The sequence below is a fragment of the Vicia villosa genome, linkage group LG3, assembly GCF_029867415.1.
Source record: "Vicia villosa cultivar HV-30 ecotype Madison, WI linkage group LG3, Vvil1.0, whole genome shotgun sequence".
In the NCBI taxonomy this organism is placed as follows: domain Eukaryota; kingdom Viridiplantae; phylum Streptophyta; class Magnoliopsida; order Fabales; family Fabaceae; genus Vicia; species Vicia villosa.
This window is the reverse complement of record NC_081182.1, coordinates 94,356,191-94,376,996: the sequence shown is the minus strand read 5'-3', so window position 1 is coordinate 94,376,996 and position 20,806 is coordinate 94,356,191. Positions and strand designations below refer to the sequence as shown.

General features: G+C 33.5%; 1 protein-coding gene across 1 annotated transcript; it reads right to left on the bottom strand.

Annotated features, from left to right (window-relative positions):
* Positions 1-879: 879 nt before the first annotated feature.
* LOC131662178 (protein TIC 40, chloroplastic) lies at positions 880-7,140 on the bottom strand. The gene is made up of 14 exons (XM_058931889.1): positions 6,751-7,140; positions 6,426-6,537; positions 6,247-6,304; positions 6,128-6,145; positions 5,545-5,845; positions 4,674-4,780; positions 4,525-4,588; positions 3,812-3,884; positions 3,200-3,240; positions 2,763-2,808; positions 1,644-1,738; positions 1,413-1,516; positions 1,292-1,339; positions 880-1,192 (listed from the first exon to the last, which is right to left on the bottom strand). Exons 1-14 carry the CDS (start codon positions 6,932-6,934, stop codon positions 1,133-1,135), a joined length of 1,311 nt encoding a protein of 436 aa, XP_058787872.1. The 5' UTR covers positions 6,935-7,140; the 3' UTR covers positions 880-1,132.
* Positions 7,141-20,806: the final 13,666 nt, after the last annotated feature.

The following is a 20,806-nucleotide window of genomic DNA, read 5'->3' as shown; positions in this document are numbered from 1 at the left end:
GCAAAATTTGAGCAAATCTTGCATGCGCACAAAAACATTAAGATACACAAAATTAGAAGTGATAGTTTAATCAAATCATTTAACCATTTTGTCTTTTAATTTTGTTTTACTTGTATGTACATTCACAAACATTCTTTATTTAGGGTTGTATCCAAATAAGTATTTACCCTTGCATTGTCTTTGGTCACTTGTAGGAGTAACTTTTACCAACTAAACACAATGCATGAAACAATGCAAATTCAAACTTTAAAGTTAGAGTTAACCAAAATACTGTGATCATCATTGTCCAACGAATAGCCCTTGATAATTTTTCATCACTTATAGCACAGTAGTTCAAACTCATGCAGCATAAGCTTTGTGAAAGATTATGTGAAGTGTTTACTTTCGTTTATTCAGGTACCTTAAGGCTATGTTTCGGAATTTGGAGGGGAAGGGATGGGGGGCTTTGGAAAATAGGAAGAATTAGGTGAAAAGGATAAAAAGATTTTGGGTATGAGGGTTTTGGAGAGTTTGAGTTTATTCATAACACCAAAAACCCCATAAAATGGGGGAACTCAAAAATTATATTGAAGGAGGGTTTTGGAGGGTTTCGAAAGGCTTACATAAATTTTGAAAATATCTTTTAGGTTGTTATACTATTTTGAAAATTAAAAATTTTGTAATGATAATGAGTCTTTTATCATTCTAAACAAAATCATTTTTTCAAAAAATGTCAAATATTTTTCTATATTTTTTTAAAAATTCGTTTTCGGAAGTCTTCCCCTCCCCTCCCCTCCAAACTCCCAAACATAGCCTAGCTGAAGCTCAAATTAGCCAAGTCAAGTCTAGAAACTCGCCAGAAGTAGAGAAGAAAATCACACTACAGATGCAATTACTCAATAGTAAAAATTCAAAATACCAATATACAATCTCAACTATTTTAGCAACACAAAAATTCAACTATGGCAACAATTTAGACCAAGCCATAGTCATTATTATCTGTCACACATTGGAGCTGTAGCCATGAGCCTGCAGTATACAATCATGAGCACAAGTTCCTTATGGTGAGACACAGCTAGCTAATATAAATCCTCATCAGGAAAGGCGTGAATAACTTCGCAAATCTCTATCTTAACCAACAAACAAATTGAAATCAAGGGGGGCCTGAAACCCCAGGAAAGAGTTCAGATATTTTATTGAAGACATCCATGACCTGAAATGTCAAGAGAGACAGAAATGTCAGATTCAATATACAAGAGGCTAAACATGCTTCCAAGAAAGACAAATTGAAGTCAAATGAGTATCATCATACCTCCTTATCATTTTGATATTTAGCAATACTCATTGGATTCTGTGAACACTGCAACAAAACAAGAAGCATTCAGAGATTTGATATGAAATATTAATTAAGTGGTACTTAAATTAGAACTTACATCCATGATAGCTGCTTGAACTCTAGGATTTTGAAATGCCATCGCAACATCAGGATTGGCCATAATCTTTGAAATGACTTCTTCTGGTGAAAGCCCAATTTGATCTGATGAAAGTGATAATATAAAATGTTAGAAAATAGGAAAGGGGAATGTGGAAAGATTAATACTTAAAAAATTAACAAATTGATCCATCTTTCAAAATAGACATGTGTTGTAAAATGTGAGACATACCAAATTGTTGTTTAACATCAGGACTATTAAGGTCGAAATTCTTTAAGGTGTCCATCATTCGACTGTCCCATTCAGTTCCTCCACCCATGTTGTTTCTGAAACCAAATATATAGGAGAAAGAGAAAGGATGTATGAATCTCTAGTAGCCAGAGAATACTGTTTACTAATATATTACTGGAAAATGCATTAATTTATATAACTGCAACACATAGAATGACACTTGAGAGAGAAATAACAAATAAGATTTGCATTTTTCTGCAACTTTAGGCCTAAAATCAGTACAATGACAAGGAATCCAGTCATAAGTAAACTCAAACACTTGAGTCCTTATCATAAGGAATATGAATCCTAGACACAGCAGAAAATAGAGTAATCTATATAAAGAACATAAAGCAAAAGGAGTACTCAAAGAAACTTAAAACAGCAAAGTCCGAAGGATTAGATGGAAGGTTATTCCCCCTCTCTTAAGTTATAGATTAGACGGAAGGTTATTGTACAAAAGCAGAAGGATGGTCATTTTCTCCAGGATTAGCATTTATCCTAATTCCAAATGTGAGGTTCTGATCAGTAAAGAATAAAGGGAATCAGAGCTAATAGCAAGTTGTACTTTGGCGACAGCCAGTTGTACTTTAGTGAGACAAATGAAAGAAAATGATGACTTCTGATAGAAGAAAACTATCTTACCTTAGAGAATTTTTCCATTCACCGGAAAACTAGTTTTGGTATAATTATCAGACAAAGCAATGTAAGTAACCGCTTCGCCAAAAGCTTAGGGCCTTTTCATTTTATTTTATTTTTGCATAAGTGGGCCTTTTGATGTTATTTTCACTTTTATTTACCCAACCGAAGTACTATCTTTTCACTTCATTTTGTGTTTTCAAAGGTTTGCATATGAAACAGTGAAAGTTCTATTGTTTTCACTCCTTCCTATACGAATCTTTGAAAATAGAAAACAGAGGTAAGACAAGACAACATTTTTGTAATTAAGAGTGAATACAAAAAGTGTTTCTTAAAAGCAAAGAAACCCTTATTTTTACAACTAATAACACCCGGATCCATGGAGCATGAAAATATCGGTGGACCAAAAAAGGCTCGGTAGATACAATATAAAGAACTTACAGCATTTGTTCAAGTTGTTGACGGTACTCAGGATTCTGCAGCATCCCTGTTAAAAGCAGCAATAGTACATCAACCATCCATCAACCAAACTTATTAACATGTTGTGCGGAAATTATCATCTAGCAGTTGAAAGTGAAAAACATGATTGTTGAGTTTTGAACAGCAGACTTAATTTAAACAACATAAATAGTGCTTCCATTATAACATAAGATACTAGTAATGAATGAATCAATGAAAAAACATCCAGATAAATGTGTCGTATATAAAAAAGCATTGTATATGTAAGTAACAATGAGTATGCTCAAATGTGGTTGTGCGTTGTTATTTCAACGAAGGCACTAAACTAAGAAAATTATAGTGTGCACATTATAATCAATCTTAAAACATTGATTGACATTGCATAGAACAAGAAGCAAGAAAACAGTTAAGAGAATTACATTTGAAGGTAGAAGGGTTCCTCATCTCCTCAGGTAAATAGCTGCAACAGTGCCCAAAAATTATGAGCCTTCTTTTGGATAAAAAGGAGAACAAATTGAATAATATAAACATTAAACAAGCATGCAAATATAGGAATGGGGGGGGGGGGGGGGGGGGGGGGGGGGGGGGGGGGGGGGGGGGAGCAGCAGCAAACCTAATACACGGTCTTTTGGAGATAAATGAAGTTAATTGGAAAGGGAAGAATTTAAACAGAAGCATTGGTTTTTGCAGAAAACTCCTGAGGCAAAAACATTCAATAGAATGTGGGAAAGAACCAATCAAAGGCTCTGGTAGATCTTAAGGCACGTCACAAATTCCAAAGTAGTTCGATATAAAAATACAGAATGGAACTACTTCTAAGTCCAATGCAAAGTATCATAGATTCATAGGTACTGTTGGTACTACTACTGTCATAAGCATTTCTGAGATTAGACAAAACAAAACACTTAAAAAATTTCTGTAACCTTTTTGATATATTCAAAATCTAGGATTTACTTGAAGTTTCAAACTCATTTGTCTTCAGTAGAAATGGAAAATAATCATTATTAAAAGTTAAAAGGAGCTAATATTACGGATAAACCATCTTCTGCACTGTTGGGTCCTCCATCATTTTCTCTAAAGCATCCACCGATAAGACTGATTTTTCTATCCAAAAACAAACAAGGTCACATTAAGAACATCTGGTTAATTCATACAGGCACAGCACATTTATGACAACTTTGAAAGAACAAATATTACAAACACAATGTGTTACATGATAACAAAAAAAAGGTATAAATCAGTTACATCCTATAATGTCAATCTGAGAAGAAAACAATGCGATTAGTAATTACTCGTGTGTGGTTTATGACGCTGTTTCAACCCATGGACTGAAAATCTGTAATCAGGGTGTTAGAAACCCAAGAATTGAGATCCAAAGAAAAAACACTTCTTTTATTAAAAAATATGATATAATAGGAGAGATTCTCCGAACTTAGATTCTACCACAGGGTCGAAATCGAAAGAAAATGATATTGACAAGAAAGGCTTTTATATAAAAGATCAAATCATACAAGGACAATGGTAAGTTTACATAATCCTACGTAAACTCTATAATTACAGAAATATAAAATCAATATACACGACTGTAATTACATGAACAGTCATCTATTTAACAGGCCCGGTCTACATCGAGCCATTACATTTCCTTGAAATTAAGCTTCAATAAATGTATCACACGACACAGGGTTTTCAGCAATAAAGCAGATATGTAAATATTTTCAATGTCAACTGACTCCTTACTTACTTTCAGATTGAGAACCGGGTGAATCGCCAAAACCTTGGTTAAAGAGAGCTCCATTTTGAGATGCCTTCAATAATGTCCATTGTTATTATACGTTAAGAGCAAGACAAATCACTAAACATCTTTAGAAAAAACTAGAATCTTAAACTCACGTTAGCTGGAGCCTGGGTTTCCTTGAATGAACTTGATTCATCAACATCTTTAAATCTTTCAAAAGCATTCTTCTGCACAGTTTCTTCTGGAGACACATCTACAAAAGCTGCAATAAATAAATATTTATCAGGAAAATTTTAATTTCCAGAAAATTTATATGAGCGCACTTCACAATTTATTATAATTCATAACAGTATGTTGCCATTATAAGTGGCTAAAAAACTGCAGACCCGTTAACAAACATGATAGCATGTAAGCAAGGTTGAGAAAATATTACGTTTGCACGAACTCATGAATAATCCTAACTGATACAGAGTAAAATGGAAGACAAATTCACATGACGACTAGTTAGTGACACATTCAACGGAAAACTAAAACAGCTGATGTCTATTTAGGGAGCACCCTCTAGTATGTCAGAGGATACTTGCATGCAAGCAAAGCTTAAAAATAATGCAGTGGCATATGCTCACTCAAGCTTATTATAAGTTTATAACAAAAAGAAAGCTGCAAGATGGTATACATGGAAAGACTAGTAATGCGTCCAATGGTCGGCCGAACCAATCGACAACAGTCATTTGGACCCCTAGACAAACAAATTACGCGATTTTCACCTGAAGCTCGGCATAAGAACCAATTGTATTTAATTTTGTCTAACACGAAAAGAAATAACAACTGTACTAAATCAAATAACCAGGCATAAAAGCAAAACTGAAGAGTGAGGGGGCACAGCTTTAACCTAATTTCTTAAAGCCACAAATACATCTCATAGACTCATAGTGGAAACAATCACACAACTTATAAATTGCAAATATACTACATGTCATCCAACAAGAAGAAGAATGGGAGTCCTAAACAGAGATTGTATGTTACCAGATTTTTTTGGTTCATTCTTTACTTCCACTTCATCTTTAACACTGATACCTGGGCCCGGGGATGCTGCTTCTACTTTGGTTTCAGGTATGTCTACTGTGACAGTAGATTGAGAGGCAGTTCGTGCAGAAGTTGCTTGAGATTGATTACCAGCAAACCCGGCAGGTGTAGCAGGCCCTGAAGCTGGAGGCATTGGAAACGGGAAGGGAGATCCAGAGGAAAAGGTACTACTGTCAAATGGATTATTTTGTGTATTCATCTGGCCCATCATGGTCTTGAAAGCTTGTTGCATTGCATATTTCTGAAAGAAGAACAAAACACAAATGTTGAAATTGTATAAAAAGGGTACCAAAGGTTTACAAGGTTAGTTATTGCAGTTTCACAAAGAAACCACAAAAGATAAGGTTTGATGGAACATTTGTTGCAACTTCGTGTAAAATTTGAAGGTGAAAAGACTTGCTCCTTTCACTCGGCCAATAAATCATTTGTCTGACTTGATATTCCATATGCTCCCAATATCCTACGGTAGAACTCAAATGAAGGACTAGTTTAAACCCAATCCTTGCAGTAAAGTGTAACTCACCTTTAATCTTGAAGCTACCTGCCAAAAAGAAATGGCCCTTAATATATTGAACATAAATAAAAAAAGAAGAAAAATTGACATCAGTATCTGTAAAACTGAGTTTTGACTATGGTTCTCACCACTGAAAATAGTGCAGAAAACCCAACACCAACGCCAATCCAAAAGAGTGGCGACCCTCTAGAAATATTGTGAACAAATAAATCCAAATTAGAATATATAAGAAAAACTAATAAACAAAATCAAATAAGTATATCTATTTAAAATCATCTCCCTTCCAAAGAAAGACTAGTGTGATTACACGGTCGAAGGTGGAGATGGCGATAACTGGGGGCTAACTCCAACTGAGGTTGTTTCTTGACTACTCGAAGAAGAAATGCTAGCAAAAGTATGCTTAGTCACCTTCCCCTGCACTGAATTCACAGCATGTATTACTTAAGCATGCCACTTGAGAAATAAGTGTAAAACATTGAAATACATTCAATTTGTATGGAAATTTTCATTATAACTATGTCAATTCAACTTCAATTTCAATAGAATTACATACATTTCATTCAAGTACATCATAACCTAATAACCCTATTTCTGCTAAGCAAAAATCTATTCATAACAGTAAAAAAAATTACCAGATTTTAGATTTTGGTGAGATTCAGAAGCAGCCCTGGTAACATGAGACGATGAAGAGTTAGCAGAAACGCGAAACGTCCCAAAAGCGAAAGGCTTTCTTCTTGCGAAGACGTTTGTTGAGGAGGAATGTCCCAAAAGCAGGGGTTTAGGGGAAGAAACAAGGGCTAAGTTAAGATTCTCCATTTCGAAGCTATGAAAACCGAAAATTGATGAAAAGGGGAAATTAGCGGTGGTTGTGAGTGATGAAGCGAAAGAGGTTTGAGAATTTGGGGAAATTGAAGAGAGGTGAGAAGTGTCTGTGGCGGAGTGTGAGAGTCTGGGTTTTGGGTTCGTTGTTTGCGGTAGGGATAAGTGAAAAACCGCAATTTATGATTAACTTGGATCGCTAGAGAATATACTAGCAAATATAAAATGCAAGGTAAAAAAGTTTTTATAAATGGGAAAATGAAAAATAACTATATACTCCATTTTAGTTTTACTTAGGGTCCATTTGGTTCAACTGATGGAAGGGGAGGGGTTTTAATAAAGGGGAAGGGAGGGGAGGGGAGGGGAGGGGAGGAGAGGTATTTTAATTAAAAGTATGTTTGGTTCAAAAGAGAGGGAGGGAAGGGGAGAGAGTATTTTTAATCAGAAATATGTTTCGTTCAGGAGGGGAGGGGAAGGATTTAAAAATTAATTTACTTTTTAACCCTTAAAATATTATAACACTCATGCTAAATTAAATTAAAACAATGTGATATTTAAAAAAAATTGTCAATTCACAAACATAGATAATCTAACACAAAATATTTAATATTTGAAATACTTTAAAATATATTAAATTATAAATAAAATATTGATAAATTTCATAAAATAATAATAATATGTGAATTATTTTATCATTTTGATGATCCATCTAATCCATAAAATATTTATAAAATTAGATTATAGATAATATATATATAGCTCATATACTATAATTATATATAGATATATAATACAACACATAAATTATAAAACAATTAAGTTCTTAAAAACAAAATAATAAATAAAAATGAATACAATAAAACACGTGAAAAAATAAAGAAAGTTAAGTTAGCATATTAATAAAAAATAAAAATAATAAAGAAAAAATAATAGAGTTGTCGTAAAAAATGGAGAAATTTTAATAAGGCGACAAAAATTAACGTATAATATATATCAAAAATAATTTAGAATTTTAATTAAAAAGTGAGGATAATTTTGTCAATATAACAAAAATAAATTTTATAATAACTCCTCTCCCTCCCCTCCCCTCCAAATCCCTCCAATTTGGAGGAAACACAAAATTGCTCTAGGAGGGAATCTGATTACCTCCAATCCCCTCCCCTCCCCTCATAAAAAATTGAACCAAACATAATTAACTTTAAATATTCCCTCCTCTCCCCTCCCCTCCCCTCCAAAATCCCCCAACCAAACGGACCCTAAGCGAAAATGATGTGTTTCTAAAACTCGTCTCCAAGTATGACTATATCATATCATCTTCAAATAAAAACTTGCATCTCGATGCTAAATCTTAAATGTATGTCGTTAGTACATATAAGATTAAGGTAAAAAGGCAGAGACTTAAAGTTGAACCTTGGTGCAAACCTATTATAATAGAAAAATCGTTTTTCTCTTGAGCCTATGTATTTTTTTTAATAGAAAATACATAGTAATTAATGTTAAAAATGGTTATCAAACTCGCTAGTCAACATTGTCAGGTCACTGGTCAGAAGTTGAGTCTAGTATATTGAAAAGATATTAAAAAATTTGTTTGGCTTAATCAGGGGCGGACCTACATTGTGGCAGGGTGTGGCTATAGCCACACCAGTTTTCAATTTTTTTTTCTTTCTATTATATATACACATTTAGTTAATTAAATTAAACAAACCAACATACAACTTAATGAAACAACTATTATTGAATATATGTTGTATAATTTATATTATTTTATTTAGAATAAAAAAACCTACAATCTAAAAGACTAGAACTCTTGACCTCCTTTTTAAAAACTAACTAATATATTCAGTAACTATATTATATAATTGATAATTGGGTTAAATATGTTTTTGATACTATAAATATTTTAATTTTGGCTTTTAATACCTATAAAAAATATATTGACTTTTAGTCCTTATAAAATTAGTTTTGCACTCATTTTCTGGTCCCTCTACGGGGACTAAAACTGAGTACAAAAGCAATTTTATAGATATTTAAAATCAATATTTTTTTTATAGGGACTAAAAGTCATTTTAGATAATTTTATAGGACTAAAAACATATTTCCCTTCATAATTTATTATAATATATATTAGGTGAAATCTAAGGTGAGAGTTTAATTGAGTCATACCGTTAGATTTAATCAATGATTAAATTTGTTTAAAAATAAAATTAAAATACTTATACATTTCCATATTGAATCTCGTCTCTCTCTCTCCTCCTCCTCTGAGTCTTCTTCCCTTCATGAAAATTTGCAAAAATATTATTGAATGATAAATAAAAAAAACTGTGCACAAATTCTTTTGGTCCACAATTTATACATATAACACACACCTACACTTTTTTAGATCAAAGTAGTAAACATCCGTACCAATTAAAATTTCCCATGCAGCTTAGAATAATTCACATAAATGTAATTATAATATTTGCTGTTTCCTCTAATATTTTTGACAAGATCCGTTATTAGTAAATATAATTTATTAAACTATATTATTATTTTTTTGAATATAATATAATTTATATTTTCTTTATGTTTAGCCACACTAATATATATTGTCTGGATCCGCCCCTGGGCTTAATGATTTTTATATGCGTTTAGGGGGGGTCCATTTAGTAGTTGTAGTTACCATTTGTATCTAGCGGTGAAACGCTTGGGTCCTGAGAGTGTGCTCCTCTTAAGGTCTCAGGTTCGAAATCCGTTAGATACAAATTGCTTTTTAAAAGTTACCATTTGTATGAAAGATATCATGTTCTATTATTTTTTTAAAATGACATATTGTCCATAATCTTTACATTAATTTTAATTATTTAAGTGAAATGTTGAGAAAGAAAAGTGTATGAAATTTTTAAAGCAAAAATTTATGTTTCCATTTCTTTTGCAGTGGTATATATGAACTAGTTTTGGTATAATTTTTTTAAGGGCAGTTTTACTACAAATTATATTTAATACCGAGTAATTCCATCTTTAAAGATCTATATGAATTCAAATGAGTTGATCCTAAATATATAAATGATGTCATTATTATTTAAGCTCGTTTAACATGGTATCATAGTCAAGTTAAAGATTGCAATGTGATAATCGAACTCAGATTCGTACTAGACGTGAGGGTGAGCGTTGAAGTTATATTTGTGTTGTAAAAATTGTATTGATGTCATTATTAATGTTTTCAAGCCACAGATCAAAATTTTAAAAAACAATTGGGAGTGATGCACATTAAGTCAGATAATCAACAGCGTATTTAAGATGTTAGACATTATTCCTTCAAGCCCCTCATCACATATTTAATGATCCATATGGGTCTGCAACCACACCATACAACAAATTTTCTTCATGTTACCTAAAAATGCCTTCATCTCCATCCCTTTATTCTTTGGTATCACGTATTTGACCTGAATAACATGTATGCATTACTTGTTTGCTTGATACCTGTGCATGTTTGACATGTATGTTAGCTTTGCTCTATCTTTGCTTGCATGTTTGACCTGAATAACATGTACGCATTGCTTATCTTTGCTATGTATGTTTGACCTTAATAACATGCTTAGCTTGTACATGTTTAACCTGAATAACATGTATGCATTTTTTTATCCTTGCTATGTGTGTTTGACCTGAATAACATGCTTAACTTTTACATGTTTGACCTTAATAACATGTATGTTCGCATCAATTTTTTGGTATCACATGTTTAACCTGAATAACATGTATGCATTACTTATTTTCTTGATACTTGTGCATGTTTGACCTGAATGACATGTATGTTAGCTTTGCTCTATCTTTGCTTGCATGTTTGACCTGAATAACATGTACGCATTGCTTATCTTTGCTATGTATGTTTGACCTGAATAACATGCTTAGCCTTTTCATGTTTGACCTGAATAATATGTATGTTTGCATTACTTCCCTTGGTATCACATGTTTGGCCTAAATAACATGTATGTATTACTAGTTTGCTTGATACTTGTGCATGTTTGACCTGAATGACATGTATATTAGCTTTGCTTTACCTTTGCTTGCATGTTTGACCTGAATAACATGTATGCATTGCCTATCCTCGCTATGTATGTTTGACCTGAATAATATGCTTAGCTTTTACATGTTTGACCTGAATAACATGTATGTTTGCATCGCTTTCTTTGGTATCACGTGTTTGACCTAAATAACATGTATGCATTACTTGTTTGCTTGGTACCTGTGCATGTTTGACTTCAATAACATGTATGCCAACTTTGCATTACCTTAGCTTGCATGTTTGACCTGAATAACATGTATGCATTGTTTTATCGTCTCACATGTTTTACCTGAATAACATGTTTTGTTTGTGATTCTTGTTCGCTTGTTCTTACTTGTGATTCATGTTCACTGTGATTCTTGTTCATACATTGGCACATGTTTGACCTGAATAACATGTTGTGTTTGTGATGTATGTTCGTATGCCATGCCTGGTGTTTGCTAGGATCTTTGTGACGTTACTTGTTCGTTGCATGCTCCCTTAGGGTGCTCGGTTCCGTTTCTCTAGGAGACGCGAATCGAGATAGAAATATAAACTTTTTAGCTGAACTACGGCGCTCTGATTTCTCCATTGCATGTTGGAGGTACGTAGGCACAAGGTACGAACGCCCTAGCGAGCAGACATTTTTTTTCTTATTTTGTTCGACTTTTCTTTCAATCTTGCTTATTCTGCATTGCATGTTTCCCATAGCACATCGCATGATACACACATACACACCCTTAGATTAGAAACTAGCAAGAATGGATCCTGCGAAGTACCACAGACGTGAGGGGTGCTAATACATTCCCCTTGCGTAACCGACACCCTTACCCTTTCTCTGTGACCATTGCTTATTTATTTAGTATAAATATATGTTCGATGGCGACTTCATTGTTTATTTCATGAGTTTTCCAGTTGCTTCAAAGATCTGAAATCAAAACGAAGGTTGAAGAAGAGAGAAATTCGTTTGCAAGGGTTTTTAACTTTTCAAAAGTGAGAGGTAGTTAATTTCACAAAAAATCACAAAATGATTATGAGATTCACACATGAAAAATGTTGAAAAAATGATTTTATACGTGTTTGAGATTAAGCAAAAAATGAGTTGAAAAAGTAAGTTAGATTAGAATCAAGAACATTTAATGGTCTGAGTCAAATGAACAAGTGAAGTGGAATAAGAAGGAAAAATGTTTTTGACCCATCTCATGCTTGATTCAAATCAAGAACAAATTTTGATTCGAATAAAGGACCCCGTGATTATAATCAAGTTCAAATCCTGATTCAAATCAACTCCAACAGGGCCAAATAGATAAAGCTGAAAAAAGTTGTTTGATTCAAATCAAGTGGTAAGTCTGATTCGAATTAAATCAAGTAGAGGTGACCAAAAGGAGCTTGATTCAAATTAAGTGTAAACTCTGATTTGAATCAAAGTGTTAAAAAAATCCTGGTTTTCCTCTGTCCAATTTGATTTGAATCAGAATGTGTGTTTGATTTGAATGATTCAAATCAAACACATAAAATCCCAATTTTTTATAGTTTTAAAAGTACTTGAAGATTTTTCTCTGCACCTAACTTGAATAAAAAACACATTTGTTTCTTATTCCACTGACTCATGCAACTGACTAAAAGCATCATGATCAAGTTCAAATATAACCATTGATTTATGCATGCTAAAATTAATAACAAATCAATTCAACCATGATTCAGAGATGTGCAATCATGAGGGAGACTCAATAAACGATAATAAAAAAGCAATAAGATAAGCACCAAAATAACAATATTAGGGGTGCTCCCCTTGCATGTGTTATGGACATGTAACACTCTCCCACTAGAGATATGCATTTTCATTTTGCAAAGGTGAGAGGCCTCCTCCCCAACCACTGATGAGATTGAAAGGTAAAGATTTAGGAGAGATACCATATGGAGACATCGACATGATTGTCATTTTTTTCTTTATTACTGCTTAGTTACTCTATTGACAACTTTATAGGGGGTATTGCATCGCTACCGATTATAAAGAACAAACTATTTTATGGGTGCACTTGTTTTCCTTTGCACTTTTGCATAAGGCGAAGGTTTTTAATGAGGCACCTCGTTTTTTTATTATTTTAGAGTTCTTATGTTTGGCTATTCTTTTCTTTGCAGGAAACTTAAAATTTCAAGTGAAGATCTCCCATAGAGGCAATCAAATTCTTGGATCCTCGAGTGAGATCCTTGTCACCCATAGAGGCGATTAATTTGCTGGATCTTTAAGTGGGATCTTTGCCGCCCATAGAAGCGATCAATTTGCTGGATGCTTAAGTGGGATCCTAGCCACCAATAGAGACAATCAATTTGTTGGATCCTTAAGTGGGATCCTTTTTTCCATAAAGGCGATCAATTCGTTGGATCCTTAAGTAGGATCCTTGTCGTCCATATAGGTGAATCATAATGTTGGATCCTTGAGTGGGATCCTTGTCGCCCATAGAGGTGATTAATTTGCTGGATCCTTAAGCGGGATCTTTATCACCCATAGAGGCGATCAATTTTCTATATCCTTAAGTGGGATCCTTGCTGCCCATAGATGCGATCAACTCGCTGGATCCTTAAGCGGGATCCTTGCTGTCTATAAAGGCAATCAATTCATTGGATCTTTAAGGGGGATCCATGTCGACCGTATGGGCGATAAATTCACTAGATCCTTAAGTGGTATATTTTCTGCCCATAGGGGTGATGAACTCGTTGAATCCTTAAGTGGGATCCTTGTCGTCAATTGACGTGATCGGGTAACAAGGTCTTTAAGAAGAGACCTCTTCTTCCTTAGAGACAACCCAAACGCCAAATTCCTAAAGCAAGAACCTTGTCAAGTCTCCTTTCAAGCAAAATAAATTATTGCAAAAATGGATGACGATAATAGGCGCCCTTGGGACTGTTTGGGAGTTTAGAGGGAAATGGATGGGAGGGTTTTGGAAGAAAATAAGGATTGAGTGGAAATAATTAAATAATTTTGATTGGGAGGGTTTTAGAAGGTTTGCTTTTATTCATAACACCAAAAACCCTTATTTCGGGGACCTCAAAATTTGTATTGAAGGAGGAGGGTTTACATAACTTTCCTAAATATCTTTTATGTTGTTAAAGTATTCTGAAAAATAAAAATACAGCAATGATAAACACTCTTTTATCATTCTATACAAATAATTTTTAAAAAAAATTTCAAAAATCTTTCTATATTTTTTTTTAAATTCATTTTTGGAGGTCTTACCTTCCCCACCAAAAATCCCAAATAAAGCCTTAGACAAACGCTAAAGGGTTACAATCATGTAAATAATTACAGAAGTTAGTAAACAATCTAGTTAACATAAAAGACGCCCTCAAGGGGGCATCGTTGTTTAATACAATTACAAGAGCCCCTAAAGGGGTAAAGAAGCACAACTAAAAAACCCCAAAGGGGCAAAGAAATACAAGGGCCACTAAGGCCAAGAAAAAACCAAACCATCATTATTCCTCCTAGAACACAACCTCCTCAAAAACATTCCTTGGCTGAGAGACTTCAGAATCACCACAATCCATTGCCCCGTCCTAGCCATGAGCGTCCTCGATATGAGAAGGACCTTTAGGGGAGGCCACACCAGTTCCCCACTGATAAGTGTCAAAGATAGGGATATTTATCACATTGAAAAAGGCATTTATCTTACTTGGCTTGTAAGTTTCTAACATGGAAACCTTAATTGTTGAAAAGAATTGATCTTGTACATGTTTAATCTTGTTTTTCTTGTATTTGGGTAGATTGTAGTACTTAAACAAAGTATTGAAAGCAAAGCTTCTGAAGGCATCCTCAAAGTTTTTTAAGCAAGACATAGTGAGCACAAAGCCCAAAATTCGGCTCTCTCACTAAGCGAGCTCTAGCGAGTTTCCAGCGAGGCTTAACAAAAAAGTTTTACAAATCCAAAAAATCAGCACTTCGCTAAGCGAGGTGTAGCGAGGTTCAAGCGGAGAGAAATATAATGTTTTCAGAACCAGAATTCATCACATTTGCTTAGCGACAAGAAAGTGAGAAGCATTGCTTAGCGAGCCACATCTCGCTAAACAAAATAGGGTAGTTTGGCCAATGCGGTTTTAGAAGACTTTGTGATGATGAAAAGTTAGCTCGCTTAGCGAGCCCATCTTCACTAAGTGAACATAACAAGTTTTAGAATCTTATAAATAGACATCATCATAACCAGGAGAGGATATACTTGGATGGAGAGAATCTGGGAGAGAGAAACACATCAAACAATAGGAAAGGGTAAATCTTGAAGATTAGAAACTGAATACGCATCAATTATCGGGAAATAAACATTGATGCCATTTCATCTCTTTTCTTCTCGTTTGTACCAAGCTACCATGAGTAGCTAAATTTCTTTCTTGTTGGAATTGGATGTAGTTCCCTGTAACTATACAATCTATTTCGATGTTATCTTTATTTTACTGTTTAACTTCATGGACTTGAATTGATATTGAGAAATACAGTTTAAATCTTGACCTAAGATAATCGTTTGCCAATATCTAAATGCTAGACATGGATTTAGGTTTAACATTTATCGGAAGTATCAATTCTTAATGTTGTCATATTGTTTAATAAGCTGAGAGATCATCAATTGAAACAATAAGGTAGAAACTTCATCAGAAGCTTAAACATAAACTCTATTTATGAGTGGTATGTGATGATATTGATGAATGTTTAGGTTTTTTATAGCTGATTGGTAAATTTCATATTTAGTCGGTCGATAAATTCAATCCTAGCAAGTCTTATCTCTCTAAAACTCTCTTTATCAATTATGCGTTTTACATTTTATAATAAGTCAGATATCTTGCAAAAATTCGTCTTAAAATCATAGAAATTGTTGAACGACGTTGATATTACACCAATCCTTGTGGATACGATAAAACAAATACATACTCTTGATTACTGAACATTAAAACGACATTGTTTCCATGGAACGACGTTTAGATATTAAAAGCATTGCAATAGTTTCTATCTTTTTAAGCTTTGTGAATTTCTATATATACTGCATATATTTGTTTTCCATCATGTTTGTTCAAGTGTTTGGTTAGGGTGTATGCTTTATGTTTATGCTTCGAAGCAAAACACCGGAAGATCAATTGCTTTTTGATCTAGAAATCGAAAGAACTTCCCGGAAAAACAACAACAAAATCAGAAAATGCAACCAACTAGCCAAACAAAGGAATAAACAAAAAGACACTTCTACTTCAACATCTCCAAACTACTAGAAGTCACGGCTAAACCAACTCCTATTGCTGAACCAACTAGAATGTCGTGCCATAATAGTCCAAGACGTTTGGCTTATATAGGTATAACTCTGACCAATGCTTGGCAAACAGAGATGCCGATATGATTACTTCAGATTATTTATGTGAATCCTTTCGCCAGTCTTGATCATAAAGATCCATACACTTCTCTCACCAAATTCTATGAGATGGATGGTACACTGGGAGCTTCTGAGACAGAAAAAGAAGCTAAATTTTTTAGACGCTTTCCTCATTCTTTGATCGGTAAAGCAAAGGATTGGTATTTGAACCAAATGATGTTGATCATGAACAACTGGAATACTCGTGAAGAAAATTTTCTTAATAGGTTCTTCCCACATAACAGATTCATGGATGCTAAAACTGCAATCACTGCGTTTTCTCAAAATTGAACTGAAACGCTTTGTGAAGCATGGGAATGATACAAATCCATGTTATAGAAATGTCCAAATAATGTTTTTGAAGATCTCATACAAATTCACATTTTCGTAATAGATTGCAACCATAACCAAAACTTTTGTTAGCTACAACTGCATGTGGTTTATTGATGTCTAAAATTGCAGAAGAAGCAATATCGATCATTGACCGAATGACACTTAACGACCACCAAGTTCAATATAACAGGAGTTCAGCACAAAGGAAACCTGGAATTCTGGAATTAGGAACAAGTGATGCAATTTTTGCTCAAAATAAGTTGCTTACTCAAACAGTAGAGGAACTCACCAAGCAACTTTTAAAACTTCCAAAACAACTCAAGCGGATGCAGGAAGCACCTAATAAACCTCAACATGTAGTTTTTTGAGCTATGCACAAGTACTCATCCTACTAGTTTTTGTCCTCCATCTAATGAAGAAGTTAACTATTTGGGAAACCAACAAAGGTAAGCACCATATCAAGGTAGTCAAGGTTATCAACATGGAAACAATACAAACTACGGTCAAGGGTGGAGGCAAGATGCAGGGACATCCAATAAATAAAATCCATATCAAAACGTCAATGAGAATCCTCATCAACCAGATAAATCCTCAAAGTTGGAGGATACTTTGACATAATTTATGCAAATGTCTATGGCTAATTAGAGAAATACGAATACATTAATAAAAAACCTTGAAACACAATTTGGTTAAATATATAAACAACCGGTAGATCAACAACAAGAGACATTTACATCAAATACTCAAACCAATCCAAAGGAACATTGCAACATGTAACACCCCAATTTTTGCTATTTAATGATTTAGTGTTATTTTGATATTTTGTTTATTTATTGGATGAATTTTCTTTGATGTTATATGATGATTGTGGTATCAGAGGGTATGTATCCTTAGAATAGAGGGTAGTGCCTTTGAATTAAAAGTGTGGAATTAAATAAATATAATTAGTTATAATTATTCATTTGATTTAATTTATTAGAAAATTAGATGATTTAATATGATTGGAATAAGAATTATTATTGAGGTTCAATAATAATAATAATAATAATAATAATAATAATAATAATAATAATAATAAGAGAGTAAATGAGTAAATAGCTAGTGGGCCTATGTTGTGCTGGCATTAGGAATAGTTGGGTGTATTTATTAAGCCCATTAGTGAAGTTAAAAGTTAGTAAGGAGTTAAATAAAAATAAGAAAGAAAATAGAATAGAAAATAGAGACTTTGGAGAGAACGTGAAAAGAGAAGGTCTTCGTGAAAGAGGAGAAGAGGCACAAAGAGGCTAGGGCAAGGATGCCATTGAAAGAGTAGAGAACCTTCAATCCAAGGTAAGGGTGGGGTTTTAACTCTATAAGATTGGGTATGATGATTTGTATGTAGGAATGAGTTTTGGGGTTTTATTGATAACTTAGGTTTTGAAGGAGAATTATATGAAATTAATAAAATCGAGGCATGTTGATAATAATTCTTGTTGCTATGTGATGATGTATGGATATTGTATAGCTTATATTGTATGAATTTTGATGTTGTTGTTGTGTTTCGTAAAAATTCGTATTTTGACCGTAAAACGAAGAATTCTATGAAATTGATGTATGTTAGTGATGATTCTTGATATATGTTTTATATGTATTGTAGAACTTATATTGCATGAATTTTGATGTTGTTGTCGTGTTCCGTAAAACTTCGTATTTTAACTGTAAAACAAAGAATTCTATGAAATTGATGTATGTTAGTGATGATTCTTGTTGATATAAGTTGTATATGCGTTGTAGAACTTATACTGCTTGAATATTGATGTTGTTGTTGTGTTTCGTAAAAATTCGTATTTTGACCGTAAAACGAAGAATTATATGAAATTGATGTATGTTAGTGATGATTCTTGTTGATATATGTTGTATATGTGTTGTAGAACTTATATTGCATGAATTTTGATGTTGTTGTTGTGTTTCATAAAAATTCGTATTTTAACCGTAAAACAAAGAATTCTATGAAATTGATGAAATTGATGTATGTTAGTGACGATTCTTGTTGATATGTGTTGTACATGTGTTGTAGAACTTATATTGCATGAATTTTGATGTTGTTGTTGTGTATGTTTGTATGATGATGTTTTGCAATGACGAAGAAGTGATGGCATTTATTGGCGTTTGATGAAGGCTTGTGCCTTATGGTTGCATAATTATTGTCGTTGATGTTTAGTTGATGTTGTTGCATTTTATAGTGTCGCATTATTGGGTCGCATACATTGCATTTTTACGATGGCCTGGATTAGCAAACATGTTGGCCTGGATTGGCAAAAACACGTTGGCCTAGATTGGCAAAAGCACGTTGGCCTGGATTGGCAAAACTATGATGGCCTCAATCCCATTGTGTGGATTGAGTGCAAATTGTGATGAAGGTGTATGCCTTGTTGATGCCTATATTTATTGTCAATTTTGTGATGAGGGTGTATGCCCTATTGGTACAACATGCATTCGCATAGTCATTGGTCTAGTTTTATTTTACATAATGATGAATGATGATGAGTTGTTTGATGATGAATGATGATGAGATGTTTGGTGATGAATACTTGTATAATCGACGATGTGATGATGGATTAGATGTTGTAAAATAATTGTATACTACTTGTTAATAAATGACGTGGAGGTGTTGTGAAGTGGTGAATCGTGTATGACTCTATTCTCATATACTTGTTATCATACACTTTCTTATATTGTTATGATATCTCACCCCTTCTGTTTGAATGCTACCCCCTATGTTGGTAACGCGCAGGTAATCTTAAGTAGCTTGAGATTGAGGTTAATCGAGGAGATTGTCTCATAATGAGTAGAACAAGTCGGTGTCAGCTCTGATATGTAACACTAAGGTTAATTGCGCCTGTTTTGTTATGTTGGGAGTAAAACCCTTGTAGAACTCCACTTTATTGTATTTATTTGACGATGTTTGTTGAATATTGAATTATGATGATTATAAATTATGTTGAAGAGTTAAGAGTAAATATTATTGATGTTTTTCCGCTGCGAGTAAATGAAATGAAGTTTAGATATGATGAATATATAATTATGTGTTGCGTATCTTGTTATATGAGCATATGCGATGAATGAAGGTGACCTCCTAATTGTCTAATTGTTTAGTTTCTTCTATTTATTTTATAAAATTATCATTTGGGAATTAGGGTGTTACACAACACAATCACTACAAGGAGAAGAAAAGTATTATACAAGAACACCAGTGAAGACTTATAAGAAGAAAGGTTCGTTGCTGAAACGAGAAAGAATCAAGAAGAAGAAAAGGAAAAGAGTGAGAAGGAGGATAAAGAACATAAAGAAGATCCTGGGAGAGTTACATTACCAGTTACCATAGGAAATGTCAACTTTGATAAAGCTCTAATTGACATAGGATGAAGCATCAACCTTTTAGATTTATCTATTGTTAGGAGGATTGGTGATCTTTATTTGAAACCTACAAAGATGACTTTGCAGCTGGCAGATAAATCTATCACACAACCATCTGAAGTAGTGAAATATATGGTGGTTAAAATTAAAAATTTCTATTCCCAATGGATTTTGTTGTGATGGACATTGAAGAAGGTGAATATGTTCCTCTAATTTTAGGTAGCGACTTAATGAAAACAACTAGAATGATGATTGACATTGGTGAAGGAATGATGAAAGTCTGAGTCCAAAAGGAGGAGATTAATTTCAACTTGTTCTAAATAAAATAATGCCGCATTTGAAAGACAAAAAAATTTGTTTCAAATTAAATGAGTATGATGAAGCAAGCATGGTTTTTAAAACACTAAATAAAAAAACAAAGCCACATCTCTATAAAAGTGGATGGATCCTGATAAGAAAACCACCTTGGTTTTAATTAAATAGGCGTCAAGCTAATAACGTTAAACAAACGCTTTTTGGGAGGCAACCCAACCTTTTAAATATTTATAGTTTTTTTTTTTGCATATCAGGTCCAACAAGTAAGAAGAAAATAGCATGAAAGAAGCACAATATAATTCTGGAGTAAACTATATTATTCTAAGTTCGCTAAGCAAACTCGTTCTCTCTAAGCGATATTTTTGTTCAAAGTTCGCTAAGTGATCCCTATTCTTGCTAAGCTAAAGTATCATAATCAAC